Genomic DNA, 22,272 nt, shown 5'->3' with positions numbered 1-22,272 from the left:
ATTTCCTAAGTTCTAATCAGCTCTAGAATGAAAGGTGAAATCTATTGTTGCATATGGACAGCTGAATAAAATATTAACGTGGCTGAAGCACACATTTATGACAACTCCATACATGCCGCATTAAGCCAAATTCTGCTGATAGAGTACAATAAAATTTTTCTTTTGCTTTTGCTGGTGTGCCCCATCGTTTTGACAGGAATGAGAGAAAGTGAGGCAGGAAGATGGGGAAAATCCAAATACTTCCTATCTGGTTCTCTTCATAAATCACAGATATTTTACATAAGCTTATGCCCACTTATGGAAAGATGAAAAAAAAAAAAGCTGTATTTTATACACACACACATAAATGGAGCTTTGAATTCGGATGCATATACCCTCTCCTGCTCTGTAATTCTAGTATTCCTAAATTACGTTCACTTAATAGGCTGCCTATGCCTTCCAAGGCCTTCTAAATGATTATCCAAGTGGTAACTCTATGAATAAAGGTTGTTTTCTCCTCTAATACAGTCCATTTTTAAGGAAGTTCTTTAAAACCCCCTTGGGCCCTGAATTAGCATTTCTCTACCATGAAAACTCACCGGAACATAAAGAGCTAGTTTGAAAATGCTCATCTTGGCCCACATGTGGAGTGACAAACAACGGGATCAGACAGACAGCTTTCATGTTTTCTGATATGCTTGGAGTCGCCAGGAGTTGTACTGGGTTAGAAGAATCACCCTTCTTAAGAGAACACATACCACTGTAGAGAATAGTAGGGTGAGGGGCAAAAAGGGTAGAACCCTGAGAGAAACAAAATGGACAGGCTCCGACCTGTCCAGGTTAGGCAAGTGAGCAGGTGGGCACTCTTTGGGGGAAGGAGAACCAGATCAAGCACTGGATGCTTTCTTAATAAATCCAAACCAGAACAGTACCAAAGAGCATCCAGAGAATGAAGACCTGCCCTCTAGGCAGCCAGTTCTGGTGGGCAGTGGAGGTGCTAGTAAGAGCTTATTTTGAGGGTGACTTCAAGAGGACCCTGAATTTATAAGGTTCTTTTCCTATGTGGACTGGAGATGAAAAGATTTTCCATTTCACCCAAATAATGTAGCAAATGTGAACTTGAAAATGGTTAAAAAAAAAAAAAAATTAACTAACTGAATCTGCGTAGATCAATGGAGAAAATACCAATGCACAAGACAGATTTCTAAAGGGGCCCAGACTCAGAGTGGACATTTGACTCAGAAATTCCACCCTGATGTGGCTCTCTCCTGTCACTGCCTTTTACAAATTAAAGCCAGTATCAAAGTTTGGTAACAATGACACGATTTTTTAGTAAGAACCATGTAAATCCTTTAGGATGTATGAGAGGAAGGACGGAAAGAAAAGAGGGCGGGAGGGAAAGAGTCTAAGAGAAAAAGAGGAAGAAAAAACAAACAAGCTCATTCCCTTTCCCTGAGAAAATGAAAAGCAAACCCTCGGAAGGCACTTGGGCTCCCATGTTACTCCCTGCTCCTTCCCACTGCATGAGGGCCTCTGAGGAAACAGAAGTTAAGAACATGTGTTCTTGGAAGCCCTTGGGTGAAGCGGTGGGTGGAGTGGCAGCTTTTACTGTGAATTTTAAAGGCTTGACATTCCTCAAATACATATGTTCTCTTCTTGCTGAATGAGAATATGTGTACAGACATGAGAGAGAGAGAGAGAGAGAGAGAGAGAAGGGGGGAGGGGGGAGAGACAGAGAAACACTGCGTGTGTATAGTGTAGGTAGTAGATTGGGGGGGGGGGGACACCCCCCACCGCCAACACCACAGGCAGATACTACAGTTCCAGCACATTTTGGGGTGGGGCCAAATTTCCAGTGCAGGCCACGGGGAACGAACACTTCCAAGTTCACACGCCTACACACATACTCATCTGTCTGACGAATGTATAGCAGAAAAAGAACCAGGATGTTGGGCGTCGGCGGGGGGGGGGGGGGGGGGGGGGGCGGGGGTACAGGCACACCTTGGCTCAAGAAATTCCTTTCTGCGGACAACTATTTCATGAAATGCGATAAACACCCTAAAAATTCTAAGCAGCTCATTATATACCCCCGTCTGCTTTTATGGCTCCGAGCCAGAATATAATGATGAACCTTAACTTGTTAAGGACAACTAATTTTTGTTTCTGGCTGTCTCAGGGGCTCCTCTCTTGCTCACTCTCACTTTACTTCACTGTTGACACGTTTCTGTTAACTGGATGTCATCTGGCGGCCTTGATTTCATGCACAAGCAGTGGGATGCATTTTCCTCGTGCAACAATCCTGCTTTGAGTTGCATTAGGTTTGTCATTATTCTCTCATTTTCCCCCTTGCACTGGTAACATTTCATCTCTTCCTGCCTTATTTTTTGTGAGCCACGGTGCACCCACATTATGGTTTATACATGATCTCGCTCCCTTTGAAGCCGGCAGATTTCAGAGCCCGCTCTCGTCAGGAGAAGAGCCTTGCACCAATTTAGCAGGCTGAGGGCCCGGAGCTCCAACATCTCAATCTAAAGGGGGTCACAGGGTGGCACAAGTGAGTGTCAGCAAGAGCTGTTTAATTGCCAATCTAGGCTTCTCCATGGTGTTTAAAGTATAATGACCCATCACTTAATTCTGAGAAGTCCTGGCCCCGGCTGCTGAATAGAATGAATATCAAAGGGTGTTCTGGAACAGGGCAAGCTGCCTACATTTCCTATAACTGCCATAAGTATAATAGCCCCATACTTCTGTCGCCCCATTACCACAATAATGTATTTAATTTGCTGTATACGCTTTTTAACTAGCTACCTTTCATAAGGCCTACCTGGGGAATCGGCGGCCTCCCCCAGCACCCTGAGCCCCTAACCTTTCCTCCCACTGTTCCCTTCCTTTCCACCACCCCTTTGCCCACCTCTAAATCATCGGCTAACCTCCTAATGATAATTCAATCGATAAGCTTAACCCCAATCCCTATCCGACAATTCCTTCACTGCTTTTAACCTCTCAAAGGCACCAAATAAACAAACATGAACAACAATCAGGGGTATGATAAATGCTGGTTTGCAGGGAAGACGAGCTGCGGGATTAGGAGCTGCTCTCCGAAGCAGCTCTCATCCCGGAGACTCCCAATTCGTTCCCATGCTTTGCAAGGTGGTGGTGACATTAGTTAATGAACGTAACCTTCGTCTTTTCACTGGAGAAGAGGATGCAAAGGCATTTTCCCGCGTAACCCATATCGGTATGGATTTTGAAACCGAGATCCTTTACCCCATGTAGGGACTGGATCTTTAAAATTTTGGGATCTCTACGGTATAATTACAAATGGGAGGTACACCACAGCCTGATTTTCTTCATGAATGGGATTCTTACTCTTTCCCCCACCAGCATTACTGTTTTGTAAGCAGGAAAAAGGGTTGCCTTGTCCTATCTCTCCAACCCTCCCTCTGGTCTTGGGTTCCCATATAGACCATGGAGGTTGGGGGTAGATGCTAGGGACAGCATCCTTGCCATGTAATGCATGCTGATTTAATTATGGGCCATCATCAAAATGGATTACTTGTTGTAGCCCATCAGGAAAGTCTAAACCTCCACCGATTTAATTAACTTGACTGAAAATCAGATGAACAGAAAGTAAAACTATCATTAGGAGCGATTAGTGACTACTTTAGCCTACTGCTGCCAACCAGTTTGTAAATAAACTAGCACTCATTGAAAAATTAGCCAGAATTAATTAGAGGGAGGAAAAGGAGAACAGGGGATTAGAAAGATCCAGGTACACACAAGTGGGTGTATCTGTGTGTGCATATTACACACATATTTATGTGCTTAGAGATATATGAACGCATATGCACACACCACTTTTTTTTTTTTTTAAAGGAAGAAGTCACCATTTTTATCCAAATAAACACAGCAAAATATTTCATACGAAGTAGAAGTCAGTGTGGAGCTTGTGACCCAAAATATTTAAATTAGAAAGTTGAAGATCCTCCCCTATTAAGGAAAGTAAACATCATTCTGTCCTTTGTCTGGGTGTAGGAATTCTTTGCGGGCTACTTGATGGGTTATTTTCAAATTCCTGTTCTGCACACATGATTTTTTTTTTTTTTTAAGCTTTCCAAGACTTAGAGCTACATAGGCCAGTGTGGTAGTCACCAGCCACACGTGGCTTTTGAGTACTTGAAATGTGGCCAGTCCAAATTGAGATGTACTGTTAAGTGTAAAATACATACCAGATTAAAAAAAAAAACAAAGTACAAAACAGAATGTAAAATCTCATTGACGGTTGCTTTACAGTGCTAAATGTCAAAATGAGAATATTTTGACAATAGGTTGAACGAAACAGTTTCTTAAAAAGAATTTCACCTGGGTTTCCCTCCTTGATATTGAACCTCTTTAAAACTGTGGCTAATAAACAACTTAAAATTCCACATGGGGCTCCCTCCCCCTGCTTTTTAAAAGATTTTATTTATTTGACAGAGAGAGACACGGCGAGAGAGGGAACACAAGCAGGAGGAGCGAGAGAGGGAGAAGCAGGCTTCCTGCCGAGCAGGGAGGGGGCTCCCCTTCTAATTCTTTGGGTTAGTACTACTTTCCAGAGGTGTGTGTTGGGACATGGGTGTCCCTTCTTGTTGACAGTAAAGAATCTAATTTTGAAAAGACCATACCCTTCCTCAAACTCTCCTTTACGTAGTATTTTTTTTTTTTTTAAGAGAGAGATCACAAGTAGGCAGAGAGGCAAGCAGAGAGAGAGAGGGAAGCAGGCTCCCTGCTGAGCAGAGAGCGGGGCTCGATCCCAAGACCCTGAGATCATGACCCGAGCCGAAGGCAGCAGCTTAACCCACTGAGCCACCCAGGCGCCCCTCCTTTACATAGTATTAAAATGACTTCCACCCTTTCTGTTCTTACCCAGTATAGGGCAACAGAGAAGCAACATTTTAAAAAGTTCTGTATGTCCTAACTACTTTTTCCCACCTTAAGTCTTTAAAAAAAAAAAAAAAAAAAAAATACTGCTCAATACATCGATACCCAGTTCAACCTCAAAACTTTGACATCACCTATCTTAGAAGTTCAGGTTAATTTTTTTAGTGTTTTCTAGGAGTAAAGCCCAATGCCCTATTGGTCTTAGACCATTAGGATAACTTGAAGAAGCGGCCGCTGGATGGCCTGGAAACCATCTAGAGCACTTCCTGAGAAGTCCCCCATGGTTGACTTGGTTGGAGGCCCCCGTTTTGGAACTCACCTGGACATGGAAGCGTTGACAGTCAGAGCTGTGGGGTAGGGGTGACGGAATCCTCCTGTCGTGATTGGGTACACTGGCTGACCTTGCCTAAAAAAGAGGGGGGTACAAAGTAAGAGAGTGCAAACAAGGGTGGGGGTGGGGAAAAGAAAAAGAAGAAAAAGGGAAAGTTCTCTCTGCACAGTAAGCTTTATTCTCATTTGATCAGAACAAAAATCTTGGGGATTGTACAGGAAGGATCAAAGGGAAGAAACACAGAACAATTTGAATGCCATAAATCTGATAGGAATGGCTAATTAAATTTTATAACCTCTGCTTATGTCAATAGAGACCCTCTCCCCAAGCTGAAACTAGGTGTTTTGTTGTAATAATTAAAGGCGAAGTCTCGCTTGCTTTAATGGAGCCATCACACTAATTGAGGGCTACACATCCAAAGGAAAACAATAATGAATGTAAATTTATACCAAAATAAAGTGCAGTGAATCAAAGGACTTCAGTTACGCTTTGGGCCTCTTTCGGTATTTAGATCTCGGTGAGAAAACATTAAATTAACAGAGCTTAATTTGTAGCCTTTTGTCAAATTAACAAGTGTTGACAAGAGTTACCGGGGGGAGAGTCCCCAAGAAGAATTGTGGGTAACCAATAGACAATCACACCTCATTACAATAATTAAAAAATACAGCAACATGCAAAATAGCATCCTCATGAAAGACACACAACTTTTTCTGACAGAGGGTTGTCTGAGTTGGCTATTCCTTTTTATCTAGCCTTCAAATATCTGCCCATCAGCTGAACAGGGCAAGGGATGACAGAGAACGAATCCAGGAATATGGCCCCATTTTCTGAGGAAGGAATGGGATACAAGCTCACGTCCGTGTCTACCCTCCCCCAACAAAATGAAGGAGAAAAAAAATCAACAGAAAGTACACCCACGGTCAGTATTTTGTACAGCTACTTCAGACTCCACGCTGTTTTTCACAGAACAGGATAGAGTGTGTTCCACGAGAGAAACACTGGGCAAACTATTCCAGACTGTATCTTCTCTAAGGCTACAACAGGGGGGGGTCTTCCCCAAAACCCAAACTTCGGAGTTTAACCCAGGACATATTTCTGTTAAGACAACAAATTGTCCTTGTTTTTTAGAGTAGCGATCACGGATACACATGGAGAAATACATACACAAGAATGCAATCACAAAACAGATATTACATGCGCACACACACACACACACACTCTTGCGCGTGGTATGCTTCTGCAGTAAAGGCCTTTCTACTCTGGCTCGGAAATACACATTTTTCAAGTCGTCTTAAGGAAGGTTAATGGATGGTACTATAAAAGCAAGACTGGGTGAAAGGAAGATAAATAGTAAAAGACGATTTGATGCCCTGCGCTCTGCCAGTAACCTTGGCTGACACTCCGTTAGACTCTGTGTGCTACAGGAGGGATTTCCAAAGCCCCACCCCCGCCCCTCACAATCAGGTGAACCAAGAATCTCAGAGAGATGCTGGCTGCATACTGTCTGTCCCAACAGGCACCCTTTCCACTCTTGTTGCCAGCCTTGGGAGCAATGGTCAGGATGCGGCGAGGGGTCAGGGGCTTCTGGGGAAACCCCGCCCACTCTCACCCTGTTTCAAAATGACATCAGGCCTGTTGCCACTCCCGTGCTGCCTCAAACCAACAACAGGCCTCCAGGCTGGGCTGCCACCAGCAGAAGAGCCATGACCGGCTTTCTCTGACAGAAGCCCTGAGCGCCTCTGCCATTCCCGAAGTATCTGAAGGACACCCTTGTTCACAGAGAGAAACCCAGAGTCTTTGGGGACTGTGGGTTCAGAATGCTAAGTATCAACAACGTTTCTCCTACATGGCCCATCCGAAGGGCTACTGACTCGCCAGCTTCCCCACGGGGCACCTGGTGGAGCATCTTCCCCAAGCACCCCCTGCCACCCTCCCCCACCAACCCTGTCTTCCGAAACTCACACACATGCACACACACGCACGCATGTGCACACACACGCACAGGATAAATAATAAGCATGCCCATGTAAGAAACAAAAAGGGAATTAAAAAAATGGAACTCCTTACTGTGGTACTAACCATCCTAGCGGATGGGGGATTTGTCCTACGGTGCCAGGCGATAGCGGGTAGTACGGAGATATATCTGGAGGGTGTGGAGGCCGTGGGATTCCTGGGAGAAGAAGCAGCATTTCGGTTACAAAGGAGGAGAGAAGGACAGAGAAACTGGCAAGGGATGGCAACAGGGGAAGGAGGATAGAGACTTCTCTTCTACGAGCAGAGCTAGCGTGAGATTCTTTCCATGATTGTGGTCGTTGAGAGTTGCGGGTAGGTTTTGTTCATCACCTCTCCCTGCTCTACCTTGACAAAGGGGTTTATCTCCTTCTAGATGGATGGGTACACGGGGTAGACGCAGACCCCGAAAATACTGTCTTGGGTATTTCTGCCTTATGGGATCAGTGTGATTACTGAGATTAAAGAAAAATCTGAAGGGTTTGGCACATAGTAGGTGATCGAGTCATGTAAATGCTCTTTGCCCTCCCAACTTGGCCTCTACTCCTTTTAATTCTAATGCACCAGGGTCCCCTCTTCTAAGTTTCTAACAATGCCTTTCCAGTTATGGCTTTTGGAAGGGTGACTCTTGCCTTCTTTCAAAAAAGGCAGCTCTTCTAGAATGTCTCCACCTCAGCTGAGAGGAGGAACTGTGGCAGAAACTCACCAGGAGCCATGGCCTCTTCTCCAGGGTAGGATCTGAATTGAGCAGACCAGCGGACTCAGGTCTAGAACCTATTTCTCTGGAGGCAGCCATCTAGGAGAACCAGCCCTAGCCGCTGACCAGGTAGACATGACACAAGACACAGCTGAGCACATCCTAAAGGCCCAAGTGACTGCACACTTACTCCACAGGCTCCTGCCCTCAATCATGAGCAAAGCAAGAGTGCTGGAAGCAATTCTGACACAGAGGGACTGATCTAAGCAGCTGAACTGGGAAGAAAATGAACAATACTACAGAATTAACGCAGTACTGGAGGTAATGAGCTGCGTGTCTGCGGATGAAAACTATTCCATTTTTTTTAATTCATTCAGGAAGCTTTTAATCTGTAAGTTAAGTCTCCCTGGGTGACATTTTCATGCAGACATGGCTTTCTCTCTATTACAAAAACCAAACAGATTAGCTGGTCTTGGACCCTACACCAAGCCATTTGCACACTTGAAAGAATGTTCGCAGAGGAAAAGTAAACAGTCTGCAGACGTTAATCATATGTTTTACGATAACCATTTAAAAGCTATTCCCTGTACTACCATTATTTAAATGAGACGTTGATGCTGCCATTCACTCGCAGAGCCTGAGGCCGGCTGGCGGCCTCCTCCAGCCATCCAAGCACCAGGCTGGGTCCCCCACGAGCACAAAGGGGGCTCAGAGGCTGGTGAAAATCAGCTAATGTGTAGTTTCATTCAGAGGCAGCGAAGTCTGCACGAACAGGCAATCTACCTCAGCTCGACACCAAACAATCCCGTCTGACAAAGTGACACGGGGTAGCCATTTACATCCATCCTTCTAATGAACTAGCTGGTTGGAGAAACCCCGGGCAGTGTACCAGCCGGCCTGGCCTGGCCTCAGCTCTTCTCCCAAGACCATCCCACTAGGGAGCTGCGGCCGGTTGCTGGTTGTTGGAGGAGGTCACAAGGAAGCCTGCCTTCTCTTCCCCTCTTTGAGGAAAAAGCAGTTGATGAGCACATGGGATGGAAGGGAGGGTAAAGGGGCAAGGCTGAAGGGTGACGGGACACCTTCCACCTGAGACCCTACGGGCTGTTCCACGATGAACCTGGTTTTCACATCTGTATAATGGGCTTGGTGATACTGCAGAAGAGGAGCCCAAATAAATCAGCCACGACGATGCGGGACCCAGTGACGGTTGCACCACACCGTCATCATCAAGGGACTAGAGTCCCTCAGCTGCTAAATGAACCAGGGCTTTGGGGGGCCATGCTGGTGGGGTTCCTCTATTCCCAAGTTGCTGAGAAGGAGACCATGAGATACCTACTCCTCGTGGACGCCTACGAGAAGCTACTCCTGAAAAACAGTGTGGGATTCATAGCCAGCCCTTCCAGTGGGTATGCGGAGCTCTAGAAAGATCATTGGTGCTCCACATGGGCTTCTTCTAAGGACGGGGGAAGCTACTCCCTCACCGGGCTCTGGCCTCCCCGAAGTACTTTCTTCTCAACACCCAGGAGAGGAACAGGAGCCCCTCCACAGTGCCCACAGCCCGTCCCAAATTCCAGCAGGTCAGGCGGCCCCAGACCCAGCACATGCGCTTGGCACCGAACGCTCGGCCTACCTGTTTTGGGGTCAACGTCAGCGGGTAAGTGTGGAGGTGGGTTTCCCGGGGTGAAGTGCTCATTGCTGTACGTGATGAGCGGCGTGAGAGGGTGAACATGGTGAGGGTGCTGCACGACCGGCACTTTGTTCGACTGTGGGAGGGAAAGAAACAGAGAAGGACACCATGAGCCTGGCTCCCAGCAGCCTGAGACTTCCCAACACAGGCCCCAGGTGCTCCTGGGGCCACGCCCTCCCGCCCGCCGGGATTCTGGAAGATGCGCTCAATCCCGCCCACAACCCTGGCCCTGATCCATGTATTAAAAGTAACAGGTATTTGTAAAGCCTGCTCTCTGGGTGGGCACGCTTCCCCGTTTTTACCTCCCTACGGAGCCTAGCTGTAAAAAGTGCCTCCTCCACCACCCCATCACAGACCCTGACTCTGCACTTTCCCAGCCGTCAGATAAATCTGACGCGGGGACTTAATTGACTGGGGGCTGTGGGGTGGTCTCTGACCCCAGAGCCCCAGTGGAGGGATGTTCAGGAGGCAAGCAGGCTTCCTAGGGAACAGGCTAGGAACACCTTCCCTTACAAGAAACTAGGCAGGGCCCAAGTCCCACCCACACAGCCTCCCTAACCACCACCTCCCGCTCCTAAGGGCTCCCTGCCCCGGGAACCAGCCAGCCTGCTACAGTCCTTTACAGATAGCACGGATGAAAAGCTCCAATCCTGGTCTGGTTGGGAGTGTGAACTTTACCAGAAAACCCTAGACAGCCAGGCAAGCACCTGCATATTTTATGCAGATTACAGCAGCCCTGATTCATTAGGAATTTCATTAGCAAGTCATGGGGGAATGCTAATAAATTAACTGGATGATGATAAATTGGGCTAATAAAAGAGGTGCCGTCTAGAAACGGGCAGTTCCAGCAAACAAAGTACAAGCATTTTTATGTTCAGGAAGGGTGGATAGGTAGAAGGAGCAGGGGGGAAAAGAAAAAGAAAATAAGCATTTTAAAGATTTTTTTAGTTGCCATGACCAGACCTTCCCAAATTCTTGTCCCCTTCTCCACCCCTGCTCCCACTCTCAGCCTGCCCCACCCCCTCCACTATGCTGTGCTGTAACTTAGCCCAGCAAGACCACAAAAGAAAAATGAAGCTGAAACAAGCGAACTACTGGGCCATTTACTGAGAGTAATCCAATTGCAAAAAAACCCTATTCCCCATAGAGGATTTTCACTAAAATCCTACAACAGGGACATTTAACCAGATTAGGTACCAGCGAAGATAAAGAGGCCAGTATTAGATGATGAATGGATTAGAGTCAAGTTTCATTTCAGAACGTGTCTTCATTTCCTTTTATTACTTTTAGGAAGGCACAACTTGCATTAACATCAAGGAAAAGGAATTGCATTACAAGGAAAGAAGTGAGGTTTCAGTGCTGCCCACTAGTGCCTCTCGAGTTCAGGGACCACGGAGCACTTAGTTTGCTTTGCGTTTTTCTTCTTGTCCTTTTTTTTTTTTTTTTTTAATGAACAAGGAAGGGGTATAATATGCAAAGAGTATTTCTCACCCCAGTTAATTGTGTGGAAGGCATCTCTAAAGGGGGCTTCGAACTTGCATGAGCATGTTCGGAACGTAAAGTATGGACTTCCTCCTCCATATGCTCCAGAAATGACCACAGAGAAAGAAGTCAACACTTGCAACAGCCTGGTTTAACGATTCTCATAAACAACTGGACGCTTCCAGAGGGGCAAGCTAGTGGCCCAAAGAGCCTCATGTTGTGAACTACCAGTTTGCAATCAAAGCACCGAAATGCAAAGGCCCAAAGCAAAGGGAGATTTGGTCACACGTCCTTAGCAGCCCTAAAGGTCTGGACAAGGCCAAAGCCAGCAGAGTGAGGGGCTACTGCCTCAAGGCCATGGCCAACTGAAAAGTAGCCAACAACTGAACTCTTAAGGCACGCTGGGATGGAGAGGGGAAAGAGAAGGAGAGGAGGGAGAGGAAGTCAGAAGAGCGAAGACCACCAGGAGGAAAGGAAGACGACTACTGCCAACTTCCAGACGTTTCTTTTGTTTGGTTGGAAAGATACACACCTGCTGAAATGTAAGAAGGCAGACCAGTTCCAGAGTAAGGGTGGAAAGACTATGCGATGAGTAGGAAGAACCACAGATAACCCAAAGCAGGGCTGGCTGTCACTTAGAGGCCAAAGGGCTTCTGAGAAACAGGACCACCAGAAACAATGGAAGGAAGCAAAGGATGGGGATCGAAGGGCCGCCAGTGGGCAGCGGAGCCTAGAACTCTCCGCTCCAGCTGGTCTCTAGGAAATCTCTCAGCAGGAACCTGATTCAGTGGCATCCTGAGTCAGCCTGTTGAGTTCCAGAGATGGTAGCTCTCTCTTCAGCCATGACGCATGACCCCCAGACCAGAGGACCACTTGGGCACAGACAAGTACAAAGGGTAAGAGGCCCGGGTCCTAACAAGAATCACAGATCCCAGAGTTCTCAAGAAAATCCTTAGCACTGAACCTACCACATGGTAAACACAGGAATGGTGGCTTATTATTCTTGGTATTTATTATTTTATCATTAGGGAGAAGTTGCCTGATGGCGTAGTTCTGTCTATGGCTCAGACGCACAGATTCCACGGCTGCTTTCCAAGCAGGACTAACAGGAAATGCAGGGAAAACCTTTGTCTACTTGTCTAGCAAAGGATGAAGATAGACTCTGCACAAGAGTGGTGCTCACAGGGGGGAGGATTTAAAAGTTAATTTTCCCTCTTCCTCTTAGAAACATGGAAGAAGCTCACTCTGACCAAAGTTGGACACCATCACCTTCACATTGTTTTGCACAATATGGTTTTTTTCCAGTCCAGTGAGACTCTAAAACACGGGAGGGGGTGGATTCAAGTTGCCCACGATCTTGTATCTTCTGATCATGACTGTGTGCCAGGTAGGTCCCTAGGAAACTACAGGTCTCACCAGGTTGACCAGTTCCCAAGCAAGCAAGGGGAAGGGATGCAGTCAACCCGGCCGAGTCCAGGGTCCAGTCATGATTCCCATACGGCCTGCCTGTTCCTGCGCTACTACTGGGCACATGGGAGGGTGTTCTTCATGAAAATGCCCCATCTCTCCAGCCCAAGGACCCCACAGTCCTTTCTTTCTATGTCACATTATGTCCATGCTGGAGTCATGTATATACCTTTCTTGATTCCACTGTAGCTAGACTCCTTAAGGACAAAGACTGTGTCTTCTAGAACCTTCCATCCCCTGTCATGCCCAGCTTGTGTCAGTGGTGAGACTCAAGCTGCTGAAGAGCCACTGAATTGCAACTGCAGTCACGAGAGGAAGAGATCACAGTCTCACAGATTCGTTCACCAACATGGAGTCGCTCCGAATCATAGAACAAAGCTGGACAGACCTTCAGAAACCAGCTAGTCCTATCTTTATCAGTACAGTACCTTTAAAAATGGTTTACGAGCCCCTGGCATAGACAGTGACCAAGAGTGAAAGCTGTGATGCAAGGAAGACCCAGACTGAAATTTTACTTCACTCGTCTAGCTGTACAACCTGTCTCAGGAGCTTCGTCCTGTCTCTGCAAACTCTAGATGCGATGGGGGTCAACCTCAGAGCATCACTGTGAAAATTTAGGCTCAAGCCTATAAAATGCTCAATAGTGGGCCTGGCACTGAGCTACACATGCAAAGAAGCTCTGAAAAATACTGTCCAAAGAGTTCTAATGAGGAGTACAAAATGGAGGTACAGTTGGCCACCCCTCTAATCAAAGTCCCAGAAAGGAAATGCATCCACAGATGGCACGCACTCCTTAATTCAAAGGCAAGACATTTATTATAGGGCAAGAGTGTGTGGCACTTTTTCGGCCACCCTTCCACAAGCGCATACTTCTTCTTAAAAGTGTGATATTTAACTGACAAATTTTTTCATCTCTTTTGAGGAAAAAACCATCATTTTATCATGCTAACAAATACAAAAGCCTACAGAAGAACTGAATAGCTAGAGATAACCAAAGGCCTTCCAAAATCAGGATGAGGGCCTTGGAGCAGGAGTTCATATAAGTGAAACACCAACCAAACCAAATAGGAAACGTCCCTTAGGCTTTCCCCTTCCCTACAATCAGTGCCCACTTCTTTAAGGGGGTCCTTAAGGATTGTGTCCAAACTGTTACTGCCCTAAGAGATTCAACAGTGAAAAGTATCATTCCTGGGGGAAAGACTCAGACAACCTTCCAGAAATCATCTAGGGAATCCAAGTGAAAACGATAATCCATGCCGGTGGGATAAACAGCTGGAAACAGGCCTCTCTCCCCATTTTATCTTCTTATAGACAAGAGTCCACTATTTAAGGCAAACTACTGCAACATGGAACCAAGAACCTTTGAGGCAACCACCTTATCTAAATATTAAGTAGGTCTTCAAAACTGCCTAGGGTGTGCAACATCATTACCTCTAGTGATAGCTGACTAACATTCAAGGTCGGGGTGGTGGCGGTCCCCGAGATTTGCATGGAGAGCCTAGTTACTCGTATCTAACCCTTTAGGAACAGGCTGAAAAGCAGGAATCTCCGAGCCACAAAAACAACGAGAGTGACTAAAACATTCCACGTAAAATCCAGGAGTCACCCTACAGTTGCCCACACACACCCACGCCATCAGCACCTGGCACTCCCCCCTGGAGCCCCCTCAAACCTTTCGTCTGATGAGCTGAGGGAGAACAGGACAGAGGAGCACTGTCCAGGTGCTGTTCCTGGAGCTCTCCCATCAACCCCAGCACAGCTCACCACTGCTACCACTGAGTGCAGCCTTCCCACTGCACCTGGCTTAGCGTTGCGCATGACATACTTTATTAAATCCTCACAACACACCTATGAAGTCGCTGGCATTTCTTATTAGTTCCACACAGCAGGCGTTGCAGATCACAGGCCTTGGGGAGGTGGTGTTTCCAGGTTTTCCTGCTCACCTGCCCGTGGTGTCCGCAGAGCCTGATGCTGGGGTGGGGTTCACTGCCATGCTGGTGTAGTGAGCTGCACCCTAGAGCTTAGCCGGGGCCAACCTTCCCCACTGGACAAAAAGGCTTCAGGACTCACAAAGGGATCTGTTCCTCACTCTCCCACCCACCAGTCCCTGGAACCTAGACCAGTTTTAGCAAACAGCACCCCCTTGCTGTCCCCCTAGACCTCAAGTTAGGAGTAGCTCAGGGCTCCTGCCTCATTGAGAACAGCCCATGCCACAGGCCACCAGGTATTTTTAGCAGGGGATTTTATAATGTGTGGCTGATTTGGAGAGGCGGGGGATAAAGTCATTTTACTGGGATGCCCCTCAAACAGAGAGAAACGAGCAGTATCAGGGTCCAGCAGGGTTCTGGTAATAGAAACACAATGCACGCCGTCAGTTCAGCTGACAAGAAACTAAAGAAAAAGTCGGCTCAAAAACCTTGAACCAATTAAACGAAGTAAAAGGGAAGAAAAATCCTCATCGGACTGTAAATCAGAGCTTTCTATTTTCTACCTGGAGAAATAGCTTCTACGCAGAGCGAAGTCTTCCCCAGTTCTGGTCATTATGCTCTATGGGTTTTGAGCACTGAAGAGTTAAATGGTGAAAAAAAAGGGGAGGGGTCCTTTACCAGCTCTCAAAACGCACAAAGCCTTACCACCCCAAGTATTCATCCAACTACAGTGGGGTAGTTGGGAGGGGGCGCCCTGGTGGCTGACCTCTGACCCCTGGAGAACCCTTAACCAACAACGTTCTGCAGCTTGGCCGTGCCACCCTCATTGCCAAGTGCGCACAGCCCCATCCAAGCGCAGCTTGTGATTTGGAACCTGGCAAATGGAAGATTGATTCAGGCACTTCTCGGTCTCCCTGCTACCCCTCCTCTCGCCCCGACCCTCAACCTTCCGTAACTGTGGGGAACCCAAAGGGAATGAAAGCTTGCCATTCACCTCGCAACCTATTAATCAGCAGACGCTGAAAACAAATAGAGCCATTGCAGGGCCGGCCCCTCCGCCGGCCCTCCTCTTCAATACTCCCCTATTGCTCTCCTTTTCTGCAGAAGAAAAATGGGGCCAGAAAGTGCCTTGAGGAGCCCAGCACAATAAAACAAAAGCAGCACAGAGAAGCATTTGTCAGCCTTCTCCCCTCCCCAGGGAGGACACAGGAGGTCTTCGTGGTCTTGGGCTCCCCAGCCCTCCCCGGAGGCTGAAATCAGCCTCAGGAAGGGACACTGTTCATTCGGAGTTTACATTTAAAAATGGGTTTAGAAGGGCGCCTGGGTGGCTCAGTGGATTAAAGCCTCTGCCTTCAGCTCAGGTCATGATCCCAGGGTCCTGGGATCGAGCCCCACGTCGGGTTTTCTGCTCAGCGGAGATCCTGCTTCCTCTCTTTCTCTGCCTGCCTCTCTGCCTACTTGTGATCTCTGTCAAATAAATGAATAAAATCTTCCAAAAAAAAAAAAAAATGGGTTTAGAGCTCCATGCGTTCCACCGGATGCCACTGACTATGGCTTCGCCAAGGCCAATGGCGACTAGCGAAACGTGAATGATGTCGCACGTCACTGGAGGCAGGGAGCACCGCTGGAGAGGAGGGGGTGGAGATGGAGGAGGGGCCGCTCCTCACTCATCAACAACCCTCAGTGACTCAACTAGTCTGATTTTTTCAGGCGATGGGCCAGGGAGTGGTGGAATGGTCGGCAAAGGTAGCCTTCCTGCCTCGATAGCCCATTCCCCGGATGAGCACCTGCTGCAGCTGCCGGAATGACGTCAGGAGACGCACATGGCAGCCTGGCTCTGGCCCGCATGGGTGGGCCCACGCCGACTCACCCCGTGAACATCCTGCGGTCACGGCTCGCCAAGCTCCTGCACACACACAGTGGAAGGGCGGCCAGATGGGCTCCTGCAAACATTTCCCTCTGCCCCTCTCCCCCGGCTCTGGAAGCCCAGGCAGAGCGGTGTCCAGAGCCCACTGGCGGCGGAAGGCCGCTGCTCCCAAAGGGCCTGCTCCCAGCCAAAGGCACACAGTTTCCCTGGACAAGACTTACATTAATGGCAAGAGCACCACCTCTGAAAATAACAAGGAAGAGAGAAGGCTTCACAGGGTTCAAGTTTTGCTGGGAGAAATGAGATGGTTAAGCAAAAGGAGGTGGGCCTGGGAATCGCAGAAAAGAAAGCCCCACCTTCCAACACCAGCACACAGTCTGCCTCACCGGGCCTGCTGCTGGGGATGCCCGGCCCACCCACAAGGCTGCCAAGTGACAGCTTCTGGAACCCGAGGGAGCCTGACACTCAGGGCACTGCTTGCTTCTTTGGTAAACTCTCGATGGCCGGATCCCTCCCCCAACCCCAGAAACAAATCCATTTAGACAGCAAGACGAAGAGAGACTCTCCTTGCTTTCTCCAAAATTCTGCCGACTCATAGTTTCTCATATACTCACACAAGCACTGAAATTCTTTGTGCAGGGAAATGACTGAACAGGGCAGGCAGGGAGAGAATAAATGTGCACTCAATTTTCATCCAAATTCTCTAACACACAAGCATATACGTAGAACTAACTCAAACCATCCCAAGCCCTTGGTCTCCCCCAAACGCCCTCCACGTCCCTCCCATAATATAACAAACCAGCTGGTTACACACCAAACAGATCGCCAAGCACTCGGGGTCTAGGGGGCCAAATTCTGCTCTTAATGACCTTTTCTTAATCCCCCAAAAGGAGGGGAGGGAGGGTCTGGGAGTGGGGCTGGAGGTGTCAGAGTGGGGGCGTGGGCACACAGAGGGGAACATTTTAACCTGGAAAAGAAAGACGTGCTCCAGCTGTTTGGCTCTGTGAGAGCCGCAGCCCAGGGCCGACCCAGCAAAGCTGTGCTTTCACAGGCTCTTGAACAATTACTTCCAGTTAAGTTCATTAAACATAATTTATTTCCACTCATTCTCATTTATTTCCCAATAAAAAGAAAGCATCCCATTGTGCTTCCCCCAACTAACCTTTAAAGCACTTGCAAGCTTAAGTCTTGGCCCGCCCGGTCCAGGCTGGCCCCTGACCAGTGAATTCCCAGGGTTTTCTTCCTGCCTGTGTCCCTCCAGGAACATGCTACAGCGTGGCGGAGGTCAGGGAGGGGGTGAAGCAGGCACGACAGGGTCCTCTGACTGTCCTAATCCTCCACCGGGCCTCAGAGATGAAGAACGAACCACTTCACCCCTAAGTAATTTCCCGGTAGTGTGCAACCTCCACCCTCCCGCAAGGTGTTTCCCTACTACTTGCATATTAAATGATTAGTGCTAGCATAATCAATCTTATTGAGTGTCCCATGTTTGCAGGGAATGTTTGGGAGTTGGGTAAGAGGGTACAGCTGTTTCTAGGAGAGCAGATTTTCAAAACAGAGCCAGGAATAAAACTAACCTATTCCAAATGAAGAAATCCAAAAGCTCAAATTCAAAACAACTTAAAAAAATAATAATGATGATTTCCAGGCTACCCCTCCCCCCAAACCCCAATAACCCCGAATCCAGGGATTCCTGAATATAATGGAAAGGAAATCACCAATTTTGATTTAGAGTAAATTTTAAGTACATAATGGTTATTACATCCTGGGGATTTCAAGAAAGTAGTGAACAAAACCTGATACCACCCTTCTAATTTATTTACAATGACCAGCTGTACAAAAATGTCTTTTGTTTTTCTAATATACCCTGTGCCTAACTTTCGAATCTAGACAGTATTGTATTTGAATTCATGCCTGCTGCATGGAGTCTGGTAAGTGCTCTTTGAAACAGCTGTTTCCTTCAGAGAGCAGGTGAATTTCTCCCTAGAAAAGAACGGGTACCCCGAGAGGAGGGATGAACGTCTTCCTGTGGCCCAAGAGACAGAAATGCCCTGAAACCTTGGATTCCGCAGGAATTTAGCAATGACAGATGTAGAGGCAGTGTTGCACTGCTCTGTTCTTGGTTGCCCTGTTAGTGTCCCAAACATGGGCATCCTTTAAAGGACATCCACAGTCTCCACAAATGAAACACGTGAAAAGGACGCAACCCCCTATCAAAGCAAGCTGACAAGTTGGAAGTTTAATGTAACTAGGGAATGGCCCAGGCAAAGTCCAATTTAAAAAAAAAAAAAACTTCAAATGTGCGCAGAAGTATGTAATCTGGAGGGCATGGCATGAGATTTCATCACATTCCAAAATGTTGCAGAAGGAAAGAATTCCATTACATAGCTCAGCCGGGCCCCCCACCAACCCCAAACCACAAAAGGGAGGTTTCCCTAAGAATATAAGGCTGCAGGCTCTGTTGCTTCCAAAAAATGCCGACGCAGCAGCCTGTTGTGACAATACAAAGATCATAATATCTGTATCACTGGAGTCGGGAATTCACCCTTTCAAACAACTCCCTTCTCATGAGACATCAAGAATGGAGGGTTAGCGGCCACCAAAGGAGTGGGACTGCTATTAAGTAACCCAAGTAATTTGAGTAAACAAAAGCTCTGGAACCTTTCAGGAATCTCGGAAAGGGAGGCCAGGCTGGGCTGGGAAATTTACGGCAACGCATCTTAGACACGTGCAGTGCCAGCTTGCACTGTCTTTCCCCACGATTCTAGACAGTTCACACAATCGTAGACTGAACTAGAAAAGTTGCACACAACCAGAAAGGAAAACCAAGCCATACGTCAGTCATTGCTTCATGCTCGACTAGAGAAATGCTGACCACTTCGTGTTTTAATACGATTTATAGGATTTAATTCCCAATTTTGAAAACATAGGGACTTTTACAGTCTGTTGTATATTTCATTTTTTCATCCCCCTCCCCAAAGTCAGACCTAAATGCTGATGGACCACTGCAAAGGCTTCTGTGTTTGGCCACTCCACAACAAAAGATAGTAGTGGAAGTAATCATAGGAATCGCCTCCAAATTCGACACTGCCCTGACAGCTGTGGCAAAGGATCTGACCCTATGGTTGAACAGAGTTAGAGTGTAACCTAAGCCCCAAACTGGAGTTGCAAAAGGACCCTCTTCCTGATCATTAACACCACAATGGGCAGTCATGGGTCTCCTACTCAGGTTTCTGAGAAACACGGTCTCTTGTTTAAGTTTTTGAAAATACAGATGCCATGGGCAAGACAGTAGCCCTAAAAGGCCAGCATCTAAATTTGGAAAGGGAAAATAAATACAACTAAAGACACAGCAACAGAAAGTTATCATTAAATACGAAACAAAGACAGACAGTTTCCACAAGCCCTGTTCCCTAGCAGAGCCTGAAGTCTCCAACCCTGAAAGCACGCAGCTCCTCTCTGAGGCAACGTCATTCTCCCTTCCCTTCCTTCCAGCGGAGCCTGCCCTGGCGGGTGAAGGGGAAAAATTGATTTGGTAAAAGAAATCCTCGACCCCACCATCCTTTTCCGGATCCCCAGCTTCTTGGAACTTGGGGAGCCGGCTCTGCAGGCTCTGCCTGGCTAGACAGCTTAAGGACTATGATGAAAGTCAAGCTTTCTCTCCTCCTCATCTTTTTTTTTTTTTTTTTAAACCCTTTCTCCCCAACTCCCCAAAACACTGCTATGGAAAGTACATCGGGGAAGGGCACAGCTTGAGTTGACCATTTATTTTTGGTTTTGTTTTTCCCCTTCCCAGGGTCTGAATTTAAAAAAAAAAAAAAAAAAAAAAAAGGCACAGAGGTTTAATGGTCAAGACCATAGCAAGGACATGAACACACACACACACACACACACACACACACACACACACACCCCACTACTCACCCAGCAATTCAAATTGAGGTGCCAACCGCCCAACTGCTGGAAAAGAGAGAGCCCGGAGGCCACTGTGCCTCCCTTCCCACTCAAATCTTCCATCCCCACTAAAATTGCATCCCTAGGGTACATAATAGCTTTCTCTTCTTTCTCTCCACCTCACAAAAACTTTCTCTGTACCTTCAAGATGGGCCTGGGCCGGCTGTTTCCTCCTCCCTGACTGCTTTTCTCACTTTTCTTCTTCCTCCCGGGTTCCCCTCCCTTTATGCTTTTCACTTAAAGAGCTGGAAAAAAGCATCTTAAAAAAGATAGAGCAGGATCCAAATTTCTGCCCTGGTTTACTCAAAATGCCCAGAGTTCTCACTCACAGTTACCCATCCTTGTTTTGTTAATGCGTTCCCTTCCACACGCACCATCCCTCAAAAACCAAAACAGAAAAAAATTAATAAACAAAAGCAAAAAGAAACCTGATAATCTAGTTCAACTGGTGGCAGATTGATTTTTTTTTTAATTTCTTAATTAGAAAACAAAACAAAACAAAACCACCTCCTTCTAGTTTCTAATCTTCAGCACTACAAAATCCGTGAAGGAAGGGGCAAGGCCCATGTTCCCCAGGCAGCTGAGGGCACCTAAGCGAAAGTCCCCCTCCCTCACCCGTTACCTTGGGCAGCAGGGACAGCGCTACCGCTAAGAGTAGCTAAGAAATTACGGTCAGCCATGAGGGAAAATGATCAACCGAGTGCAGTAGGCAGGCACTTTATCTGCAAGATTGTCAAATCCCTCAAAACAAATTTCTTCGAGAGAGGGCTGCATTGCGAGAGGAGGAGGGAGGGGGAAAGTATATTTTCTTGTCACAGTGACACGGGAGTGACACTTGGTAGGGCCTTGTCTGCCAAACACGCACACACACCCTCTTTTCCTTCTAGAGTAAAAGACTGTGCTGGAAAGATTTTCAACTGACCTCTCTGGGAGCAGAAGAACGTAAGCTTCCTGTGTTTCCTGGCATTCTAGCAGCCATACCGCTAACTTGCTTTTTGACTGTTGAGTTTTGTGAGCTTTCCCCAGAATGAGAGAGACAGAGAGACAGACAGAGACGGACAGAGAGAAAAGAGAAGGCAAAGGAATGCAAAAGACTAGCCCTAAATCCCACAAGCCCGACTTACTTTTCCTGGGGCTCTCATAGGATCCAGGGCCGGGTACATTGGTGTGGGTTTAATTTAATTGGAGTTGAGAGACTCAGACATCACAGGCCTGAAATCGTCCTCTTTTACATGAAGGAGGGGAGTGATGGAGGGTGGCTGCTCCAGGAGGGGTTAGAGACAGAAGAAACTTGCAGAGGACCAAAAGAGCCTTTCCGGTCCTCTCCCACCCCAAGTGTGAAATAATTTCACCCTGTTCAAAAGCAAACACACAACTCCGATTTGCATGGAGGTAAGAAAACGCCCCTGTTGCCACATGGGATCCTGGATCTGTCTTGCTTGAAGCAAGACCAGTGGCAAAGATTTGGTTTCTTCTGGCGGCAGGACACCTAACATTGAGGAGATGTTTTTAATTTACTGACCCGACTGCCCAGCTGTTTATAGGACTCTTTTCATGAGGCTGGTCTTTAATACACCAGACGAGTTAATAACCCTCATTCCTCTCTCCCCTACTTCCCTCCCCCACCCCCCGCAAAAAACAAACAAAAACAAAGCCTAGAAGGGCTTAAAGATAACAAAAAAGTGAGAATTCTTAATTTTCTTCTTTTCTTCTTTTTAAAAATACTGCTCTGTGGCCCCTCTTTCTAGACTTATCCGGCCTTCCTGTGTAAGTGTCAGGCACCAATCTTTAAGGTCCTTAGTACCAAAACAAAACCCTGCCATTTCCCTTTACATGGAGGTAACAAAAGCAATGAGCTTCCAGTTTGACAAGTAAAAAGCCCCAACCACACAGTTCCTAATTGCCTCCCCTCCCTCTATTCAAGGGACCACCACACTCGGCAGCTGCCTT

The 22,272-nt window shown here is 47.2% G+C and overlaps 1 protein-coding gene across 35 annotated transcripts in view; it reads right to left on the bottom strand.

The window, feature by feature from the left end:
* The window catches only part of TCF7L2 (transcription factor 7 like 2), a 197,337-nt gene that overhangs the window by 16,250 nt on the left and 158,815 nt on the right, over positions 1–22,272 (bottom strand). For 27 of the 35 annotated variants that reach the window (XM_059398611.1, XM_059398612.1, XM_059398614.1 and 24 more), the window contains 3 exons: positions 9,568–9,700; positions 7,298–7,400; positions 5,219–5,305 (listed from right to left, as the gene is read on the bottom strand). In XM_059398611.1, the coding sequence (XP_059254594.1) occupies positions 5,219–5,305; positions 7,298–7,400; positions 9,568–9,700 (323 nt within the window). The remainder of the gene's footprint in view (positions 1–5,218; positions 5,306–7,297; positions 7,401–9,567; positions 9,701–22,272) is intronic. The other 8 variants (XM_059398590.1, XM_059398596.1, XM_059398598.1 and 5 more) reach the window with 1 other exon arrangement.

Source organism: Mustela nigripes, chromosome 4, assembly GCF_022355385.1.
Source record: "Mustela nigripes isolate SB6536 chromosome 4, MUSNIG.SB6536, whole genome shotgun sequence".
Lineage (NCBI taxonomy): Eukaryota > Metazoa > Chordata > Mammalia > Carnivora > Mustelidae > Mustela > Mustela nigripes.
The sequence above is the reverse complement of the archived record's forward strand: the minus strand, read 5'-3'. Positions and strand labels throughout refer to the sequence as shown.